We start from the raw sequence: 23,703 nt of genomic DNA on the forward strand, positions 1-23,703 counted from the left end.
CTGTGGAATGAACAAAATGATCTCATTATATAGGGACGAAAGTGAATCTTCCCCTGCCTTTTACAATGTTAACTTTTTGATTCTACTTGCATGTGCCACAAGCAGACAAAGGGATATGGAGCTAGACTATGGAAACTATTCATTCATTCATCACTGCAAATTTCAAACTGCCTGAAGTGCCTGAAATCACACTCATAGCTACCTGCAGAAATTTTGCTCTCAGCTTTTACTGCGTGCCTGTTTCACAATTCACAGCAACCATAACCACTCAGATGTGTCAAGAAGGCAGTCAGAGAAGCACTAAACAGCCAAAGCTTATTATTCAATCTACACAGTGTTGCTTAACAGCGATTTGACAGCAGTTAAAAATTTTATCACTATCCCCATAATGTTTGCCAATCCTATTGCTTTTCCTGCAGAGTACATTACAATGAGTAATGAAGCTGTGGACTCAAGTCAAAAACAGAATTTCATCTGCTGACATAGAAACTGTTCTGGTCATCATTATTTTCTATCTAGAAGTTCTTGAACTAGTAAATACCATTCCTCCTTTTTTTCTTTTTTCAATCCACTATCAAAATAATTATCATTATTATCAAAATAATTATCTTGCTGCATTATCAAAATAATCTCTTCTGTGGTCTAACATAAAAAAATCACCAATTAATCTGTAGCAGCAATATCCCTTCAGCATACCATACTGGAGCTGAAACATTTCACAGCAGTTCAAATTTATTTCTAGCTACTAGGAATAAAATTTCTCAGTGTAAACATGTGCATTTTTTCTGTAGTTCCATGAAACTCTGAGATACTTATGGTAGACAGAAGGCCTAATTTTACCTTCAGGGAAGTGGTCCCAGAACCAGCCTGACAGAGTTTGAGAAGTGTTTGTACAACACTCTCAGGCATATGGTATGACTCTTGGGGATGGTGCTGTGCAGGACCAGGACTCAATAATCCTTGAGGGTCCTTTCCCACTCTGCATATTCTGTGATTTATCACAGGCTAACTCCATTGACATTAACAGTGATGCTGGCATTGACTTACACTAGTACTAAAACACTTTTGTTCCTAGATCACTACAGAAATCTCTGTAATATTCAATATAATTGTTTCCTTGTTTATTGCAGGTCCAGATCACCCCTTCCTGTAAGAAACCCCTAGCAAAAGAGGAACATGTAGTTCTGCATCACCCCAATTGAACCTGATCTTTCATCTCCCTATGGAAAAGACTCACTGGTTTCTATTTTGAGGGTTCAAATTAGACATGTCTGATAACACTTGATTTTCTGTCCTTTCCTCCAGTATGACATCAACAGCTCTTTTGCACCATCCCTTTTCTGTAATAAGGATGGGAATTGCCAGAGGACCAGAGGAAAATTGGTACCTCTTCTTGTGCCATAAAGAAACTTGCTTTGGAACTTTGCTTTTCCATGGTCTGCAAGGACTGCCTGGTCCTTTTCCTTCACATGGCAAATGACTGGGAAGGTAAAGGCAAGGGCTGCCTCATGCAGGCGCTCCCCACCATGCCTCCCCTGATCCCCAGGTGTGCGCTGTGCCGATGCCAGGGCTGCAGCTGCCTGTGCACAGATCTGTGTCAATGCCAGGGCTGCAGCTGCCCCGTGCACAGATCTGTGTCAATGCCAGGGCTGCAGCTGCCCCTTACACAGATCTGTGTCAATGCCAGGGCTGCAGCTGCCCCTTACACAGATTTGTGTCAATGCCAGGGCTGCAGCTGCCCCTTACACAGATCTGTGTCAATGCCAGGGCTGCAGCTGCCTGTGCACAGATCTGTGTCAATGCCAGGGCTGCAGCTGCCCATTACACAGATTTGTGTCAATGCCAGGGCTGCAGCTGCCCCGTGCACAGATTTGTGTCAATGCCAGGGCTGCAGCTGCCCCTTACACAGAGCTGTGTCAATGCCAGGGCTGCAGCTGCCCTGTGCACAGAGCTGTGTCAATGCCAGGGCTGCAGCTGCCCCATGCACAGAGCTGTGTCCATGCCAGGGCTGCAGCTGCCCCGTGCACAGAGCTGTGCTGATGCCAGGCTGCAGCTGCGCCTGCACAGAGCTGTGTCAATGCCAGGGCTGCAGCTGCCCCGTGCACAGAGCTGTGCTGATGCCAGGCTGCAGCTGTGCCTGCACAGAGCTGTGTCAATGCCAGGGCTGCAGCTGCCCCGTGCACAGAGTTGTGCTGATGCCAGGCTGCAGCTGCGCCTGCACAGAGCTGTGTCAATGCCAGGGCTGCAGCTGCCCCGTGCACAGAGCTGTGCTGATGCCAGGCTGCAGCTGCGCCTGCACAGAGCTGTGTCAATGCCAGGGCTGCAGCTGCCCCAGCTGCCCCTGCCCTGCTGCCCTGGGCAGCCACAGTCATCCCCAGCTTCAGGGCAGGCCCCACGCTCACAGTGCTGACACGCTGGCTCCTACAAGCGAGCACACCTGGTTCGTGGGCATGGGCTGCCCACTCACCTAGAGAAAGAAGGCTCAGGAGGGAAACAAAGCCTTCCAAAGCCAGTCTCCATTCTCTCCTACATAGAGGCTTGTACTCATCTCCGTTGTTTACTTCACCATAACTTCGCCAATTTTGTGTCAACCTTAATTGCACCAGTGAGGATGAGATCTGTCAGACTTTATACCGGTAAAAAAAAGTGTTTTCAAGAAGTGGTGCAAAACTGTAAAATTGTGAAATTAGGTTACCTGGATTTGGCTGAAGATACTCTATTGTCTTTGCCATTATTTCCACAACTGCCCTGCTGGTAACATCCACTTTCTAGAGGACAGAGGGTTAAACAAAAAGAAAAATGGAAGTTAGACAAAAGGAAGAAGTTTTTCTCTCATTTTGTTCTTATAGATTTTTTAAACTCTTCTTATAATTTTATTTTTATGTTCTTCAGAACAGCCCTGGTACCAGAACAGCCCTGGAACCAGAACCTGGAACCAGGTGGTAATACCTGGAAAACTACTAAAGTATGAGTCCACCATTTCAGTTTATAGCAGGTCCATGCTCAAGTAAGGTCAATCAGAATGGGTTAGGAATTTGATACATTGTACAGTTATTGATACATTTGATGCATTTGATTACTGTACAGGGCTAATTCTTTATATCACCATGGGAACGATTCACAATAGGGAAAATTTCTTGAACAGTCACAGACAGCTTTTTGGAGAGCTGTCTATCTTTGATCCCCTAAAAACTGGCAAAATGAGAGGAAAGCAGAAGTCACTGAAAACCAACCACTAACAATAAAATGTGCTGTATACCTCTTTCAGAGCAACATCTGATCAAACTGGGGTAAGGAAGACTAGATATCACTCTGTTCCCAGCTTCAAGAAACCTATCAGCATGAATGCACTGACCATTTATTTCTCCCTAGCTGATTCTCATATTTAGAATTTTAAAAAACTTAAAGCTGAATAGCATTACTTTCTTCTACATTCTTTTGTAGTAAGAAGTCTTCCTTTCTTAGGAAGGCAGCCCCTGTCCAGGTCCTAGACTGAATGCAGCAAAGTATACAACTATTCTTACTCTCAGAATCAGGCCTCAGAGAAAAAATGCTGCTTTGGCAGATTGGGGGATCCCCGTAATGTCCTACACTGTATTTATGAGGACACATTGCATTTCTCTGCAGGGTAGCTTGTGTCCCACAGAGTGAACTCCTTTATCATAATGGCAAGTTCCTATTTTAAAAAAGAACACCTGAGATAGGTTGGTTGCATTGGGCTGTCATTATGTCCTTCCTGTTTCCTGTTGCCATTGCCATCTGTCGGGTCCTGCTCTATCCTTTACACCGAGAAGCAGGAGAGGTCTGCCAGGCATAGGTGAATAAATAGCTGAACTGCCTGGCAGGGAACTCAGAAATGGCCAGGAGGCTGCAGAGGATGGTGGGGGCAAGGGAACAGAAGGCCAGGGACATGCAGAGGATCATGTCCACTACCTGCAGAAAAGCTGGCAGTGGACACAGGGCCAGGTGGGAGCGTGGGGGCAACCGATGGATTTGCTCCATAACTTCCACAGCTTTCAGTGCTCCTGTCTCCTGGGCTGCCAACCCATCCTGCCCACAAGCATGATGTGGGACCCACACCTGGCTGTTGCAATGTCCAATTTATCCCAGTTTTCTGAACCCTTGGTAACATTTTCTGGTAGGAATGCCTATACTGGTTACCCACTTAAACAGAAGCTGAGAGGAAGAAACCAGCCCTGTGCTTTCTTAGTAAGAAGTACAAAGTGTATGCCCTTTATTTTCCATCCAAGATTTTTTCTCCTCCTCATTTTACAAATGTACAGATAAATAGCTTATTTTTCGCTTAATCAGAGTTACATATCAGATACATATGTTACATATCTCCTAGCCCAAGCTTTTATTACAAGATTTGATAGTACCTTTGAAAGCTGAAGCCTGAAAAAATGCTGCCCCTATTGATCCTTTCAGGTGAAATACTATCACTGCCACACACAGCTGCGGATTTTTTTCTTTTTTTTTCCCCTCCGCAGAGACACTCAGTGCTATCAGTGCCAGCCTCACCAAACACCCTGTTAGAGTGTTAGAAGAACCCTGTTAGAGGGTTCTTCCCCACATACCTGAAGCACATTGCCAGTGGAGGCTGCCTAGCACGACCCCTGAACCTGTGAATGAATACCTCCATGCCATTGCCATGCCTAGAGCCTTGAATTACCAGCCAGGAGCCAGGAATTACCAGCACCCTTCCCCACTGAAATGGCTGTCTTGTAGACTGACTCCGTTTTCAGAGATCCTCTACAGAGGTTTAAATGCAGCTAATTTGTAGATGACTTCAGCCCCAGTCTCTGAATGAGGAATTTGCATTATAGAGTGCCACACATTACATATCCCTTGGTTAGAAAACAAAAATAAATAGAAAACTGACAACACAGTCCTGCTGAGCTAAGTGTTTCAAAATTCTCTGAGTGATTCCAGGACCAAAACCTTTCAAATTCCTGTCCTAGAAAGAAAAATGCATGGTAATAATGAATATATGCTGTATTTTGACTTACCCTTTCCATTTCTTTGAAATCATCATCTAGTTTTGTTCCTTCCGCACCTCCTACTTTTTCACTCACTTTCTGCAATTAAAAAAAAGAACAACAGATTCAGCAACAACTGAGAAAAATTCAGTTACAATATTTCCTTATAGAAATGCTAGGGGTTTTTTTTCTGTTAAGTCAGTACAACAGTAAAACTTATTACTCCTTCTGAAAAACTTATTTCCAACACACTCCAAAGTGAAACATTCAGAAATAACGTATTACTACTTAAGCCTCAGAGACCCAGTCTTTGACCAAGGATAGAAGCCACACCTAAGCACAAAGCACAAAGTGGCTCTGGTCATCTAGAAAGCAAGATGCACCCATGCCTGAGAATATTCAGATATTGACTCACCCTGAAGCAGATCACCAGTAAAAATCAAGAGTTTATATATAAACTTGATAGACAGAGAGACAGGAAGATTGATTAAAAAAACCCCTATATTCATTCCATGAAAGAGCCTGAGTATTATGTTATATATAAAATACACAACTCACTTATCTAGATAGAAAGAAATAAAGGGAACTCTGTTAGTATGACTTTAGCAAATGCTCTGGTTTTTTTATAAAATATTACGTTTGAAAACTAATTGGAAAATGGAATAGTGTTACTGTTTCATCTCCCTAATACAATGTAATACATTGAACTATGTTTCCTTTTACAGTCAGTAACATTGACAATAACAGACTTGAAGAGTAACTGCTCTACAGCTCCATTCAAAGTGGATTTTAACAATTGCATTGTCAGTCAAAAGTCTTTTACTACTATACTCCCTCAACGAAATCAGGTGCATATGATTCAATGAATGTATTAATCTTTCACTAGGATGGTATTTGTCATAAGAAATTAATCACTATACAAGTTATTAATTACTGATTTCAGTGAAGTGACTCCAATAATAAACAAGAAGAAAGAAAATAACAATTTTACTTTTCCCCTTTTGGTTTTACCTACTGTGGTAAGTCTTCTATTTTATTTTTTTAGTATAAAGAGAAATACCCACAGTCACTCACATGCCATTAGTAAAATCCAGACATCTGTATGATTTTAAATTCACTTCAGTTCACTACAACAAAGCTGCAAGTGCATCATGGCCAAGCACTTACTAATGCAGGCTGTAATTATCTGTGCAATAGGAAATAGCTATCAGCTCTCTTTGTTTTCTGTCAGCATCTCACAAATTAGTAGCCAAAATGGTGCATTAATGAAACAACAATACTATGACAAAAACAAGGAACTGTATTTCCCAGTATTTCCTGTACAAAAGAGATGTGCAAAACCATACAGACAGCCTCTTACCAATAATCTGAATATGAATGAATTTGTGTGGTCTGTATTACTAAACTTGTGATCTACAGAGATAAGTGAAGTGCCACAACAGAATCAAACACAGAACTGTTAGGAGTAGTGGACAAGGGATAGTTTCGGTTTTAAAAGATTTATTAATTAGTTTCATGAATGAATCTTCTGCAAATGGATATCCTACTACAGATAATATGGCTAAATCTGCACAGAATCTGCTTCCTACTATAAAGATTTCACATCCCAGAAAATAACAGTATGCTTATATGCTAGCACTTAAATATTTAAAATAGATTTTTCATATCTGTAGTTCAACTCCAAGGCAACAAAGTACTCAAAAGGAATTAATCTCCCAGCCCTTTTGGGCTGTAGCTCTACATTTCATAATTTTGAAATATTTTCATGGTTGATGAGGATTTGCAAAGACGTGTCTTTTCATTCCCACAGATGCCCTAAATATCCTAATTCACATCTATCAACCAGAGCAATTGCTCCTTTCTTTCACATTCAACACTACTCCAGCTGAGAATTGTATGACACTCTTAAAAGCACAGCCCAGCAGTCTTCTGGAGTCGTCACTGCATAGTCAAAAAGGCAGGTCAGCCCTCTCTTCTAGACTTCCTTTCAGTTTTTGCTAACCTTGTCAATATTAGGCTCGCAGTTACCATCCTGAGTCACTCATTTAGGGTAGCTAAAAACACTATGTGCTAAGCAGAAAATTAATTTGTAAAGCTCTGTGACAAGTACTGTTACAAATGGTTGAGTCAAAGGAGAGAGAAATATGAGCTGTTAAGTCTTCAGCCCTTCTGGGGCTGGGAGTGTCTTCTCTCAGGGTAGTTACATCACATACCCTCAAGGAACCGCGCTCAACTCCATTGTGCAGACAAACCTCTGTTTTGGAGAAGCACTGACAGACCTCAGGAAAAAAACACCTGAACCAAAATCTCACTTAAAATGTAAGTACTGTTTGGTTTTTATTTTTTTTTAATTTTTCCTTGAAGACCATAGTTACTCAAGCAGTCAAAGATGAGAACTCTAATTAAGAATTCAGATTTAAGGATAAAATAAAACCCTCAACAGTTCTTTCCCCTTGGGTCAGAAGGGAATAATCTGCTCAAAAGAGGGTACCACACCTCCTTTTCAAGGCCAAAATCAGAAGATGTCAGGTAGGACCTTTGAGCCTGAGAAAGGCATTTGCAATAGGGCCCACATCTATGCCATTGTAGTACTATTGACTAAATTTGGAGATATTTTTCAGCCTGTTTATATTCATCCTCCAAATCAATTGTTAAAGCATTTCACTCAGACTACCACTCCATCAGTATCTAAGTTTGTCAGATCTGATTATCATAGGTCATGAACCCATGCCAGCTCCCATCAGCTCAGGATCTGCTCTCATGCCAAAGATTTAGGAAGCTCTCAGGAACATCATCAGCTAACAGCTACAGCTACCCAGAAACTGAAAGGCTCCCTGGCCATGTCATTTTAAGGCATCAACATTTTGATTATTTCTTTACAACAGATCTAAAATTGGGCTTTTTAAAGGAACAAGGAGATATCCTGAAAACATTTCTATGAATCAAGAATATACAGACTTCTTCTACCCCTAATAATGTCATGTGTTACTGTTGGTATCTTCATACTTTATTTGACTGAAAACCAGTGCTATACAGTCTCTTGGAGTAAATTCCAATTTTATAACAATCATATTTCCACCCAGGTAGAACATGAATTTCATATCTTCTTATCAGAATGGTTTCAGTAGGAACAAAAAATTTGGTATGACTCTTACACTTAGGGGAAAAAATAAACTTTTTTTCCCCTGGCAGTTAATATTAAGAACACAGATTTTGGTAAATGTTCACAGGAGCTGGAACATAAGCCACAGCAACAGGAATGAAGTTTGGTAGATGGATTTCATGTGAAACAACAAAACTTGTTAAGTCATATGAAGACATTTGTTCCATTTTTCATACATTTGTGCAAATAACCCTTTTTTTCTTTTTTGATGTATTGCTGTGTTATGATGCCATATGTCAAGGGACAAAAGAATGCTTGAACAGTCACTATGAATATCTTGAAAATTCCAGTAAACTTTTATAGAATACAGGGATGATCACTTAATAGCTCATGCAGCAGTCCTCTAAAGGTCTTTGATGCTGTCATCTCTCACTGTTCACAAAATATTAATATAAATCAAACATGCATTATACAACTATTCCAGGACACTGAATTGTACCAAGGTTCTGAACAATTCACAGGTCAAAGACCCGCTACCAGAAAGTCCTGAAGACTATGACATGACACTACCCAAACTTCAAAATGCAGTAAGACCTGCATTAAACTGCCCTCTAGTCACCTGAGTTTGCAGCTCAACTAATTTAATGACATACTAGTTTGGCAGCAAGTGTAGGTAGCAGCTTTGTCTCTATAGAGGAGGAGGAAAGCAGTTTAAAATAGATTACCAACACAATACACTGCATTTCCGTATGATGCAAACTGAATGCCCCGTTCACAAAGTGGTCATACCACAGTATTACTGAAAAGTAACAGTCTCCTTATTCCATGCATTTCTAACTCCAAATACATATCCACAGCACAATTTTCTATTCCTCAAAGGAAGGCTGTTGACAGCAGAGTTCTATCAAATTGTCACACAGTGGACAGGCTGGTAGAAAGAAAATTTTTATTAATATGAAAGCAATGGGAGAAAGATTATTAAACGAAGCTTACAAATTCACAATGGAAAAAGAAAATGCCCTCTGTAGTCCATGCTCATTAAGTTCAAGTCACCCTATTGATTTCTCATTCCTGATTGCTCTGTATTTCTTCTACAGGTTTCTACAGTTCTTCCATGATGTTTTTGCCATTTTGAGTTTTTTCTTTCACAATAAGGAAGCACAGTGACAGAATTATCTTCAGGTTTGTTAAAAATTTTCAGATCAGCTTTAAAATGCTGTGATGCTTTGTAAGCTTCTCAAAGACAAGGAAGAAGTACACATTTCAATGGAAGAGGTCTGTCTATATATGGTGATGGTTTTCCAACACTTCAGGCTCTTCAGGAGAAAGTATTTGAAAAGAAACATACCTATTTTTCAAAAAGCACAGTCTTCTAACCAAGACTTTTTTTTTTTTTTTTTTTTAAATTCTGTCCACACACTAGAGTAAGAAAAAAACTGCCACCTGCAGGCTAATTTTTGTGTCTGGCTGATCCTGCACTGTTTGGCATTTATGGTATCAGAATTTACTACCACAGAAAACAAGTGACATCTGAAATTTAGATTAATGATCATGGCCCTGGTTCTCTGTGGATTATGAAACATCTCATGGCACATTCTCAGCAATAACAGTCAGCAAGAGAGGAGCTCTTCTGCTTATTCAGATAAAATAGAATAGGAACTGTAAGAAAAACCCACCACAAAAGTATATGTAAATTAGCTGCATTTTAGACTTCTTCTTTTTCAAGTGGCATCAATATACAGAATAAAAACTTGCTTTTCCAGATCAGTATGGAGATACTTTATCTCAGAAACATTATGAGGCCATAGAAAACATTAGTATTGATTCACAGCACCTTATCATATACTGAAAATAATTTCAGCAGATGTAGAGCAATCTCACTCAATTTTTCCAGAATAACCATCTAGATAAGGTAGTCCTCATTTACAAGCCAAATGACCCAGTATCATGAGTTTTGGAAAGCTTCAGGAAACTCAACAAATGTGATAAATCTCACAAGAAGCCAGAAGTGTTTGATAAGCCTTACATCCATACAGTAGTTATTTGTTAGCAAAATTGAGCAAACCCCACACTTCCATTAAATACATCAGATTTCACAAGGAAAGCTTGTTACACTCAGCATTGCATTTTACATTATTTGAATTTTATTCTATTCTTCTTTTAAATATGTAAACAACTTGTGTGAAATAGAGACTGTCAATAAAAGACAACATGAGAATATAAAAAAGCCACCTTAGTTGTAAAATGAAAATAAGATCCAAATTTTACATACATTGGAGTTACAGTAATGCCCATTTACATTTAATTTGTGAATTTCTCTTCTTCAGCTGTAGAGCCACAATGGAAGGCCACCATGCCAGCTGGAGCTCAGCACCAGAAGATCCTTCCCATACGGAACTGAGGAGCATAGTGACACCACTACTATCACAGAAGCTGTAACGGGCCATGAAGTCAGCGTGAAAAGGAAAAATAAAAAAACTTACAGAACTAAGAATCTCCAGAGAACCTAATTTTTTATGTCCTGTTTCCACTGAGACTCTGATTATGCCATTAAGGCTTTGTTTTCTCCATGGCAAAATGAAGAAATGCACTTGCAAAGCACATGGGAAAATAGTTAGCATTAATTTACACCTGCTACTGCTTGCCATCAGCAGCATATCTAGCAGAAATGTTTGTGATGTATTTTAGGTAAGCATCTGCCAGACAAGCCTGAGATTATCTTTTCTTTTTCCCTTCTGTCACTCAGTAGATATATTTAATCAGGGAATAATACACTCTGTCCCCTGATGGCACTGAAATCACTTTCTTCCTGCTAGAAAATTTTTGTTTGCTGGCCTGTTCTACCACAACACCAAACTAGCCACAGGCTGGCTAGCTTTATTCACCCTTAAACGTTCCCTTGACTCTGCTGTTGGATTCAGAGTGTGAACAATAAAGTGTGCTATTCAAAGACCAGGAAGTAAACTGAGTTTTAGAAACTCAAGCAGGGAAGGCTATGACTGGATTCTAAAAGGCTTGCCTTCTTCTCTCACAAAGCATCGTCTAAATACCCTTTATATATACACACAATAGCTTGGCCTTGCTAGTCCTCACAGCTGCTAGTAGTAGGGCCCACAGCCCTGTTTATGAGTTCCACTAACAGTCTGAAGGCAGGTCAGAAAGCCAGGAAAATTGACTCTAGATGGGACATACGTAAGACACAAGAACTGCCAGTGTGAAAGACAGGCCATTGCTAAAGCCTGTCAAGCCATGAATGAAACTCCTTGTGGGACAGAATGTCCAGCGATGCCAGTGTGCAGCAAAGAAAATATCTCAGCCAAACTATTTCTCCTCAAGAAGGACACACAAAGGTAAGGATCCCAACCTCCAGCATTGCCACATGGTAAGAAAAATGCATTGTGAACCCGCCCCATGTTCTTACTCTTTTCATTTAGATTCAATCTCTTTTTTGATTTTTCATCTTCAGCCAGAATATTCCAAGGAGAAGGATGAGGGTGGCTAGAGCAATCATTTCTTCAATCTGATCCAGCCTTTTGCTTTCCAACTACTGCCAAGGACCATACTGCAGAATTTCTGCAACTCCAGCAATGCAGGGGAAGTCATTCGCATTCAGCGCTAGTGCACCATATGAAAGTATGCCGCAAGCTTCTGCACTGACAGGAGTTACTGCAGAGACTCTGCTGCAGTGCTGCTGCTGCATCACACTGGAGGCTGTCCTCTGGCAAGTGAAATAAAACAGTCTGAGGGCAGGGAAGGAACTGCTGGGGAAGTACTGGTGCAGTACTGCTCCGTGCTGTATCTCTGTAAGGGAAGTTCCTGTCCAGAGGCACCCACACCTTGACAGATGAGGAAGGTACTACCCTACGGCTGACAAAAATTGAAATCAATGTTATGCATTCCAGTGACAGAAGTGGGCTGATAGCAGAGACACTGCAATGATAACAGAATTAATTTCACAAATTTAAACTCATTACTGAAGTCTTGCCTGTTTACCAAACACACACTTCAGGAGGCTGGCTCTCTGCAAAGTTTAAGTTCAGCCAGAAAGCTGGTCACAACCCCAGCACCTCTGAAGTTTAGAGTGGCCTTGGGAGCTGACAAAGAGAAGCTGGCAGAAGCTCAAAAGCTGACAGAGAGTTGAAGACAGTCAGAACACTGTGTGCTTTTTTCAACACTCTCTGTCCCCAGAAGGACACCAGTATGAGAAAAGGAAGAAATTGGTATTTAAAAGGTAGCTGTGTTAGCTGGAAAACATGCCAATATCTGCTTTTTTGCAGTACAGGAAAGAAGCAGAGAATCTATTCCTACATGACATCTCTACTTCCAATGACAACAGTACTATGATTCTGTCAGTCCCTATAGTGAATATGTGGGCAATAAAATGCCCACAAGGTTTTTACTTTTGTGTAAAGAGACCTGGATTCAGACCCACATTTCTTACATCAGCAGTGGAAGCCCTGCCCTACACTGCACTGCCCCAAAGAAAGAAGACACCTGTGCTATATTTCTCAGAGTGCCAAAAAAATTTTGGTAGCTGCCTGTTTTTTGATGTAAGCAGCTCATTCCACTGAGTGGTGATAAGGAAATTCTAAGAGAGGGGCAAAGTCCAAACCCACTAAAAATTTCTGAAGTTGTCATGTCTCTTTCTTAGAAAAGTACACAGCACTGGCTTTCTTATCTGGAATGCCACCAGTTGCCAGCTCCTGTCCTATCATGCTCTATTATCATGTGTAAATGGGATTTGTATTTGAAAGAGTGTACACCTTAAAATGACATATTCACTCAAACTTCCATACCTTTGTCATGTCTCTAAAGCAATATTTAGGGCAGATGAGTGGCACATGTACAGTATGACAATATATGGAGTGGAAAAAGAGAGGAAAAGAACACAAAACAGATATTCATCCAGTTAGCATCCTAATCTGGAGCATGTTTATGGATCATGATCCATCCTAGCTGAACGACTCACATTAACATGTTTCCTTCATCCATGTAGCTTCTAAATTCAGCAGGAACAATGATCTCTACCATCCCACTGCTTCACTTGGCACATGCTTTACCACAAAGTAGACACAATATGGGCACAGGTGACAGGAAATTTAAATAATCCCGTGGTTTGTTAAGCTATGTCACCAGACTGCCTGTCCTCACCTTTTCCATTTTAGCACAAAACTGTGTTTCCTGCAGCAGTGGTTTAAGCTGCCAGCTGGGAGGCTGAGCTCATACTCACTCTTCATGAAGGATGTTTACTCTTGGCTACTGATCCAGCAGATTTACATGTGCTAGACATCAACTTTGAAAAACACTGGAGTATTTCACAGGCAGGGAAAATCAGTCATAGCAGGTAAAGAGTGCTAGGGTACAGTCTACAGCTTGCTAAAATCTCCACAATACAGAGTCCAAATATTTGATCAGCATTATGCAAGCAGTGATGAAACAATATTGATTGGTCAAGCAGACATGACTTTGTTAGGCAAATCAACAGCCCATTATTCTAGAGTGTTAAAGCTTTGTAATTTTTCTCTCAATAAAAGAATGAATTAAAGTCTAGCAGAAATAAATAGGGCATAACCTGGCCAAAAAAAAGAGGAAGAGGAAGAGGAAGAGGAAGAGGAAGAGGAAGAGGAAGAGGAAGAGGAAGAGGAAGAGGAAGAGGAAGAGGAAGAGGAAGAGGAAGAGAGCAGGCAAAATAACAGCATGAGAAATTCACAGCAACCAAATTTAGGGCATATTTTACACCACCATATAATGTATATTAGTCTACATGCCTTCTGCTGGGTGAAAGCTAGCCTAGTCTTTAACATCTGGAAATGTGAGAATGCAGGGAACATTCAGAAGCTGCTAGAGGATAAGAGAACATGGCTCAAATATGATTCATCAATTTAGCAGCCATACAAACTCTGCCATTGTGAAGTTGCTCCTGCTACATTTGGAAAAGAGTTTGTTGGAAACTCTCACTGAATTAATTTTTATCTATCTAAGAGAAGATATTAAAAGAAGTTTGTGAGGAAAAACCTGTCCGTAATCTGTTGCTAGTACTGACATGCATTTTATTTCTGGTTTTCCTATTGCCACTACATCTAAAAGGCAGTCTACACAGCTCAGCAAAGTGCCAGTCCAAACTATTTTCCTATGTTGCTGGCAGGCAGTGTTGATAGCTTATTAACTACATACTTAACAAGCCAAACCCACCCAACACTTTCAGTTTGATAGCAGCACATTTAGAAATTGCTGAGATCTGCTTTAAGCTCTGTTTTTGTTGTTTTTTTTTTACATGAGCACTATTTAAATTAAACTGAATGCATTCCCATTTAACTGCTGTCCTCTGTCTCAACTCACCATGTAAGAACAGTATATCCCAAAGCACTGGCCTGTTCTTGGGGCTGGAGAGCACCACAATATAACAGTAAAGCTCTGTGAGCCACTGGGCATTTCTGGGGTGAGCCCCTGATGGACTGAAATGGTGGTGTGCCTTTTTGTGCTTCTGAGATATATGCAAGAGGAAAAGAAGAAAGGGGGGACTGAGTGAATTAGGACTGGATGAAACATACCCAGATAAAAGAAGAAAATGACTGGAGACACCACTTAGCCTGACACTGTATTGTGCTATAAGCACGCTACACAGAGCAGAGGCAGCTTTTCTTCTGCAACAATGTCAGCAGAGGGACCCTGTCAGTATCCCTGGCATGGAGGAAGAGCATACCTTTCCTACCAAAATGAAGGCATAACCACAGCCTTAGGCATTAATATCTAAATTTGAAGATGATAATTTTCCTCCTTTCAACACTGTGTGTATTAGCTACCAATGATAAAGGTCATTTTAAAATGTAAGGAAACTAAAATTGCATAAATCAACAAGAGACCCACCAGAAGCACCTCTGACATCCCTGCAGCTACACAAACATATCTGCTTTAGGCAAAAGCAGAGCTGAATCTGCTGCTCTCTGGTGGGTACTGCTCTCCAAGAGGCACCAAAGGAATGAGAAAGATGACCATAACATCCCCCCAAAATAAATTATACAGTAGCATTGGTCTCACTGACTGGTTCATGACTACTGTCACATCTGATCACAATGCAACAAGCAAATTCTGCCCCAGTTGCAGTAATGAGTCTACGGTTCTAGCCTGTATTCAAGATATCAATGCTCCTCTGACAATGGAAAGTTAGAACCTTTCGGTAAGTTTTTAACTAATTTACAAAGCAGAGTCTTACTACTAAAAGGGATATACAGATTTTTGAGAAATAAAATGAAAAAGTCATTTTTGCTAATGTTAGCTCACAACTTGTTTGATGGACTCCTGGTGAAAAAGTGATTTAAAAAAATAACAGAATTTTTAAAAACCCAAACAACAGAGGACACAGGTCCTTGCTCAACAGATCTGTGGCCAGCTCAAAACTGGTAAAAATTTACACCATTGAGTATCTCAAGATATTTGCAGTCCTCTACAATCAGTCTTTCAGGCTTGCATCACAGTCAAACCTCTGAGCCACTGCAGATCTAATTATATACTACTACCTGAAGTTTGACAGAAAAGAGGAACGTTCCTCTTCATCTACAAATTCATTTGCTGCCTTCTGCCTTTTCCCTGTAATTTTAACAGTTTATGAGAATAAACTATAGCATTTTATGAAGTCTTCAAGACCTGGGTGTGCAAGCTCACTAAAAAATGAGGACTTTGAATTTTAAAAACTGACTTGGAAGATGCAAATGTGGAACTGCTTACATTTTCTAATTTTTACAAAAATATGAAAAGTGACAACAGATTCTTTTTGAAATTGCCTTTAACAGTTAGTTAATTTTTATGGCCACTCCCTGCCTTCAGTGTCTGGAAGTCCACACTGACAATGAAAGTGTTTTTAAACTCCATAAAGAAAATGTACTTAAACTCCATTAGCACATGCAGAAAATAAAACAAGCAAAGTAGATTCTAATGTGCACATGCACATGTAAATAGGCTACTTTCAGAGATGAGAGAAAATAAGTCTGAAAAATACTGAAGTCTTCACAAAAATAAAGGTAAGATTTTATAAATGCTGCCATTTCATCCTTCCTAAACCACACCAGAGGCATGTTCCTCTGAAAAATGAGAAATCATCTTTTAGACAGGGCACACTGAATAAAACCATACCTACATAAAGGGAACAAAGTTCTCAACTAGGAGTGCAGAAATGTAGACATGAAATATATTATTTGGTGCTAAAGCCCCACCTGATTCCTTCAGCATTTAATGCAGACGAAGAGCTATCGTAAGAGTGTTTCTTTTTAGAAAAACAGCTGCATATTCATGTCAAATTCAGCTACACAGCAATAGTTTATTTAGATTAGTTTATTTAGTTTTTTTCATCCCATTTAGAAAAACCACGTCTGTCTTTGAGAGACTCAGAAAGGCCCATGCCCATGGACTCTGCCTGCCTCCACATCTACAGGCACCTCACTGACACTTCTTTTCTCCATTTTATAGTACAAAGCTGACATAAGACATGTCATACAGTCCTTGCAACATGCACAGAGACTTTACTGGTTCTGTAAAACACATGGAGGTTACTATCTGCTACCTGTGAAAGAGAACTACCTGGCAGGAGAGGAGAGGGCATGTGAAAAAAGCAAGGAAACCAGAGCACAATGGAGACAGGCCCTTCAGTAGGTGTAACACACATGAATCAGCTTCCGTTTTACGACACAAGTTATTCTAACAGATGCTCTATGCTACCCTATCAGTGGAAGATTCACTTCTTCTTTCATCTGCTTTCTTAAAAACATGTACCTTGTGTTGCCAGGCACTGATTTGCTTTATTCAAGGTTCTATCCCAGAGGTATTACATTTCAGCAAAAAAGAATATTTGTACTTTACAGAATAAGATGAAAGGGATATACAAAATAAAGCTCTGAAATGCATAGGATTCCCTTTCCATTTGAAATAAACTAATGAGAAATGTTTTAGAAGACAATCACCTTACACTAGAGCAGAAAGTAGAACTTCATCTTCCTTCTGTCCTCGCCATGTTTTCCATAGTGGCAAGTGTTAAAACATGTCATGAATTTTGGGGTAAAAACACATTACAGTGTGCATATGATATCAAAGCATGTATGATCCTTTATGTTAATCTGTTAATTAAATAGAGAACATTTATGTTCAATATGAAATTTACCACACTTTATTCTGTGGTGATGTAAAAGCAAAAAGTAACAAAAATGTAAACCAGATGAGATTTTCAAATGTCGGAATTTAAACATCACAGTCACAAATCAAAATATAGCAGTAGCCTCTTAATGTAATTAATGAACGAGACTAAGCAGCCTAATTATCAATGTGTACAAAGCTACTGTCCATTTTGCAGACAATTAGCATGTCAATTTCACCCAAAGTTTCATCTTATGGAGGTGAGGGGAAGAGTAAATTGGATTGTATTCTTACACAGCCTTGAGACATGTAGCGGCTATAAAAGAAACACAGAGAAAGAAAGGCCACTAAATACTTCATTGGTTTACTCTGCCTTGGAAGTTGCTAAGCAGTACACACAATCTGAAGGAAAAAGTAATTCCTGAGAAGTCCTAAATATTTTACACTGTTGTTTCTTGATTTAAACTACTACATTCAACTACTACTACATTAGTTTCTGAAAGAAACATGCAAGTAAAAACTATATCCAGAGATGGTCAGCTTTGAACATATTAATATGTTTTGTTGGTCTTGAACTGCCTTAATGCACCTTCCATCTAGAGGAAGTCCTACACCAGCCTGAACAAACCATTCAGTGACAGGCAGAAGCCCCTGCATCTCCTACAGTACCACCTGATAGCTGTTGAGTCTATGAGGAACACAATCTTTGCGCTGTAATCTGCTTGTGATGGTGTCTCATGTACATTTAACTTGAAAAATATTTTAAACTCATTTATCCTCACAGTCTTCACAAAACCAGCAAACAAAGAAACCCTGTATTACAGCTCAAACTGTACCTCTACAGACATCTTAAGACACCACTTCTTCTGGTATGTGGATGGGTGCCATTGTGTTTGGAATGCTTTTACAGTGAGGTACTCACTAAATGAGCATAACTTAAGCCAAGTCCTGAAATCACCTGCAACCAGATTTCAGCACATACACATTCTTCACTACACCATACCAGCAGAAGGATGGATAAATGAGGATCCCAGTCACCACTGCTTCTTGGAGTTAAAATGTTTGTGACGTACAGATTTTCTCAGCAGAAAGTTAGCAAAACCTGCTTCTTAGAAAACACGCTGTAGTTGCCAGTACTAACCTTTTACCACAGAGATCAGAAGAAAAATTCTCACTGACTTGACAAAAGGAAGGCAGCAGAAGTGATGCAGTGCTAAACATCTGACCTGTTTAGTGGATGGGGGAAGAAGGGCTGTGGATGTTGTGCTGTGGATGTTGTCTACCTGGACTTTAGTAAAGCCATTGACACCATTTCACACAACATTCTTGGGGACAAACCAGATGGGTGCATTTTTCACTGTGTGAGAAACTGGCTGGATGGCTGGGCCCAGACAATGGTGTGAAGGGAGTTAAATCCAAGTGGCGGCCGGTCACCAGTGGGTAATCCTCAGGGCTCAGAACTGGGGCCATTAGTGTCTTAATGACAGATCAGGGGATTGAGTTCACCCTCGGCGAGTTTGCTGATGATACCAAGTGAAGCAGAAGTGTTGATCTGCTGGAGAGCAGGGAGGCTCTGCAGGGGGATCTGGAACAGCTGGATTAATGGGCCATGGCCGAGTGGATGCAGCTCAACAAGGCCAAGTGCTGGCTCCCACCCTTTGGTCACAACAATCCCAGGCTGTACCACAGGCTGGGGGCAGAGTAATACAGCCATTACAATACATATCAATACAGATGAATGGGTTTTTTTAAATAATTAAAAAATATACATAGTATATATAATATATATATAAATGTAGACATATAAGTACTAGTATTATCTCTTTTACCATTAGCTAATGGCAACTTAAAATTAAGGATTTTAGTGGTTGAAAATGATCTAGAAATGAAACTAAGAAGTACAGAGACAGATAAATCATTCTGGATTTTGCAATATTTTGTTTTTCATACTCCATTTATGCTGAATATGTCACTCACTTTGAAGTTTACGTGTAGAGTGGTGGACAATAAATAACCTACGTTGTGAATATGGATGAACTGTGAATTACATTTTCCCTGTGAACCAATTCTTTAGCTACTCTGTGACTGGTTAAGATACAGAAAAATAAACCATTTTTATATCTTAAAATATGCAGGAGTTGTGATTGATTTACAAATCTGTCATGTTGTGCCTCCTGATTATGGTCCAAGAATCCCACATCCAGACACTCTATGCCACTATAAACATGGACAAATGCTAAATAAGAGGTACAAAAAGAGATTCTTGACACACAAGTTTAGCAGCACTTTTCAAAAGCTAAAAGAACATCACATACAATGACACTGTGAAAATTAGTTTGATAGACACAATCTGATAAATTAGAGCAAAAAACTGTATGGATACATGCACTATTGGTGCTCTCAAGACCTACTTTTCACTTCTTACTCTTCAATCTTTAGGTTCCCCACTCTGAATATGTGGACCATGACAAGGTGGGCCATGATCCACTGAATCCTGTTTGTATTACAAGTTTCAAAAGAGACATATGGGAAAGCAAGCTGCGGCTGTTGCAGTGGTGGGAAAACAGGAGCTTGGAGAAGCCTTCCTTCCAGCATGACAGAAATGTACAACTGGTTCTGGCACTGTGCTTGTGAAAGGGGACAGTGGTATGTGTGTGTGCAGGGGGTGGGGTGGAATTAGGAAAACCAAAGCCAACTGGATCTCCTTTTAAAGATGGCAAAAGATGCACAGCCCGAAGTCTGTTTTCTAAGGGAAGAAAAGCTACCCCCAGCTATACACTCTCTCCTGTACCTCACAAACATGAAGCAGCATCTATTTGTGGAGATGTCAGAAAAATCATTACAAGCTCCTGTGTCCTGGTGGCCACCCAACCATTTGCTTTTATTTCTGGCCTCTATACATCACAGTAGAATCTGCTCATGTATTATTTGTCACAAGCTACCCTGACTTTGTTTCTGTACAGTTTCAACAGCAGTATAACCTTTGCTGAGATAACCTGGTGGTGCACTCCACTCTCATGACTGATGACCCATTTTATTTAGTGGAAAGTGGGGGGATGAAAAGGCTTTTCTGCTCTACAGTTTATATTTCATTCTCAAGCTTATCTTACCACAGCACAGCCATTCTGAGGGATAATGCTACTTTAAATTACTAAGGAAATTGAAGAAAGAATTACTGTGCTTAATGGAAAAGAACATGTAATTTGCTCTTACAACAAACATTTTACTTATCTTTAGGAGTAACTGATAAGTTTCTAATTCTTATTTGCTCTATAGAGTTCTTTTGTGAAGCTGGGCTTTTTCCAATACACTTTTTCTTGACACACAATGTTGCTTCTGTCAAGCAGAGCAAAATGAATGGTTAGAATTGCAAATGAGTACACCCTTCTCTTATACTGTGGGAGTGTCAGGAAAAAAAAAAAGCAAAAATCCCCTAACTTTTAAGTATGAAAGAAACCCACCCTAAAATAAGGACATCATGCCCTGACATAGCTTTATCAATAAAAAATTTAACAATCATCCTAAAATTTGAAACTGTAAGAATAAATCAGCACAAAACAATATCAAGTTACAATTTTGTTATCCTGGCACGAGAAAAAAATCCTAGAAATTTTACCTCTAAATACTGCAGGGTTTGGACCAGATATATTAATCTACAAACTGACAGAGCTAGCCATTTCTTGAAAAGATGCTGCTAATGTTTCTATATCACTGTTCTTTGTGTGAAAAGTAGTACCTACTTCCTCAACTTTTCTCTCTTTTGTATCCTGGAGCTGTAAGTCTGCCTGGGGAATACTGGGACTATTTTTACACACAGTATATACATCATCATGCTAGTTCAATCTGTCAGGACTATATGCTTGCCACTGCTGAGCACTAGTGCTGAGGAGGGGTACACCTCAGTTTTGACATACAAAATGCAGCAAAAAGATACATTTAAAAACCTCTCATGTTCCTCATGAAGCCATAAAGCCTCCTGCAAGCTGCAGACAAAAGCAATAAAACTGAAGCTTTTATGACACTGGCCATCTCATGTGATACAGCCAATGAGATGACTGATCTGAGCACTGTTCAAACAGGTCAAATGATACAGCATGATGATGCTTTGCTCTTCCCTGCATCTCTTCTACATAACAGCTTCTGATTCAGATGCCCTTTGTAAAGACAGTGAGGCACCCAGAAGATCAGCACCATTAATAACTGCAGAAAGATTTTTGTAGTTCAGGGCATCTGAACAATAGCTATAATTAATAACTGCCCGTACACTACAGAGTAGATTTAGGTATGTTAAAGAATTTCTCAATTCTCAATTAAATTAAAATTTTGAAGCAAATGAAGGGAAGAAGGAACTCCAAGTGGAGAAGATCCAAAAGAAACTATTAAGATCAACTAGAGCATAGGAGAAATTTGCATGGACAGTACATATTCAAGCAGGTTGCTGTCAGCTTTTTCCACAGAATTTCTCTGCTACCTCTGAATACCAAAAAGCCATTCATCTATGGATCTTGATGAGTTAAATGACCTACCATTCATATTCAGGTAAAGGCGTTCTGGCTGTCATTACAGACTTTGCTGCTGCTAAGATATAGCAATCCTTACTTTCTTTTGTATGTAACCAAAAGCTATAAACAATGTATTTTGATTGTACTGAAATATTAAAATTACTGCATGGTAGCCTACTTACCTAGTTAAAGGTTTTACTTTTATGAAGGATAGAGTAATAATGGTAATTTCGTATTAAATCTATTAAACTTCTCAATGGAGATAATGGTTATAAGGGTTTTCTGATAGGCCTTGCTGCTTCCTGCATATTTGAGATGATTGCATCAACACAGTGCAAAGGATTGCTGGGTTTTATCATAGCCAGTATATGTAAAAATTTTTAACTACTAAGTCAGTTAGTGAAACTTTTGTGTCTAGATATCCCACTCCCATGCTTTCTTTTTAATTCTATATTCCCTGTTACTCCACAGGAAATCTTTCACCAAGAGAGGCAACAAAATTTGATGATGTTAAGGGTGTTGACAAAGCTGCAAAATTGAAATTAGCATCAAACATATCTGTTTGTCACCACTGAGGCACATGTGCATGTCTGGACTGCATCACGTACCCCAAGACAAATACACCCAGCTGCCTCTGGGAAAGCTGGCTCATCACTGAGAGCCAGGGTGTGACAGATGTGATCACACAGAAGGCAGTGCAGGAAGGCAGAGGAGTGCAGCAAGCCTGGCACGCCCTGAGGGGCAGCCACCTCTGAGCACAAGTAGGGTTTCCATACTGGGAACAGGCAAACACATCAGGGGTCTGGCTTGGCTAAACTGGCACTGACCGCCGAGCTTCTATGCACAGGATGGGGCAACACGAGAGGCAGCAAAAAGGAATGCAGAAATCTTGACTGCATATACAGTTCAGAGCTCAGCTGGAGCCAGAAGGAGCAAAGAACACCATGAAATATAGGAAAAGCTTCTTTCATTGTGTTGGAATAAGGAGACAAATGGTGACTCCTTGCTGAACAGGGCGGGAACAAATGTAAAGGGTGTGGATAAGGCCAGAATGCCTAGCATTCCTAATCTTGGTACTGATAATTTTTGAGATCATCCCAGTAATTAATCAGACATTCTACTGTCTGCATGATCAAGCAGATGAATGAAAAAAGGGCTCCATCAGTCTTCCAGGCTAATGGTTCATACTCTACCTATAGGCTGACAACAATTGGACACGATCAAGGGTCTGTCCTGGAATCTCACTTCTGTTCACCACCTTTTTATTAAGTTAAATATTTAGAGAAGAAGAAAATTTAGGAAAGCAATGTATAACTAAGCTCCAGCTGCAATGCAGAGCTACAAAAGCATCACCTCAAAATGCACACAGGAAAAGAAATCTGCTGGCCTTCAAGGTTGACAATCACTAAGCACCCTAGGTTAATATAAATTTTCAGAAACACAGGACATTTTTACTGATTTATAAACTGAGAGATAAAGGAAAAAAAGGGGACTTCTAGAATCCAAACTATGGGCATTGAAAAATCCTGAAAACAACCACCTTTTTAACAATTGTACTCCTAATACTGATGCCTGTTGTAAACCCTAGGAGATAAGACAGGTACCTCAACTGAGTGAAGAGTGGATGTTTTTGTGGTTTTTCTTTAAAAAGCACTAATTATTTTAAGAATCAGTGAAGTCTTGCCCAGAAAGCTCCTAAATCATGTAACCATTCTTATTCAAGAAAAGCAGTGGACATGTGCCCTCTTTTCAAAATCTACCTGCAACCAATTTATATTAAAAAACCATAAGAACAACAAAACAATCACAGATAGATCTAAGTTAGATACAAGTTAGGATTGCAAAGCCAGGAGACAGCATTCATCATATAGAGGTTTTTTAACATGTATTTAATACCCATTACTGCACAGAATTCAACATAGAGTTTTACTGCAACAACTCAGAAGTAAAATGTGTCATCACTCAAAATTTTTTTCACTTTTCATTACTCCTGTAC

The 23,703-nt window shown here is 39.9% G+C and overlaps 1 protein-coding gene across 1 annotated transcript in view; it reads right to left on the minus strand.

Annotated features, from left to right (window-relative positions):
• SH3GL2 (SH3 domain containing GRB2 like 2, endophilin A1) overlaps positions 1 to 23,703 on the minus strand; it is an 89,741-nt gene that overhangs the window by 14,353 nt on the left and 51,685 nt on the right. The window contains exons 2-3 of the mRNA XM_058823312.1: positions 5,010 to 5,078; positions 2,696 to 2,768 (exon numbers count right to left, since the gene is read on the minus strand). Of these exons, the coding sequence (XP_058679295.1) occupies positions 2,696 to 2,768; positions 5,010 to 5,078 (142 nt within the window). The remainder of the gene's footprint in view (positions 1 to 2,695; positions 2,769 to 5,009; positions 5,079 to 23,703) is intronic.

Source organism: Ammospiza caudacuta, chromosome Z, assembly GCF_027887145.1.
Source record: "Ammospiza caudacuta isolate bAmmCau1 chromosome Z, bAmmCau1.pri, whole genome shotgun sequence".
NCBI lineage: Eukaryota > Metazoa > Chordata > Aves > Passeriformes > Passerellidae > Ammospiza > Ammospiza caudacuta.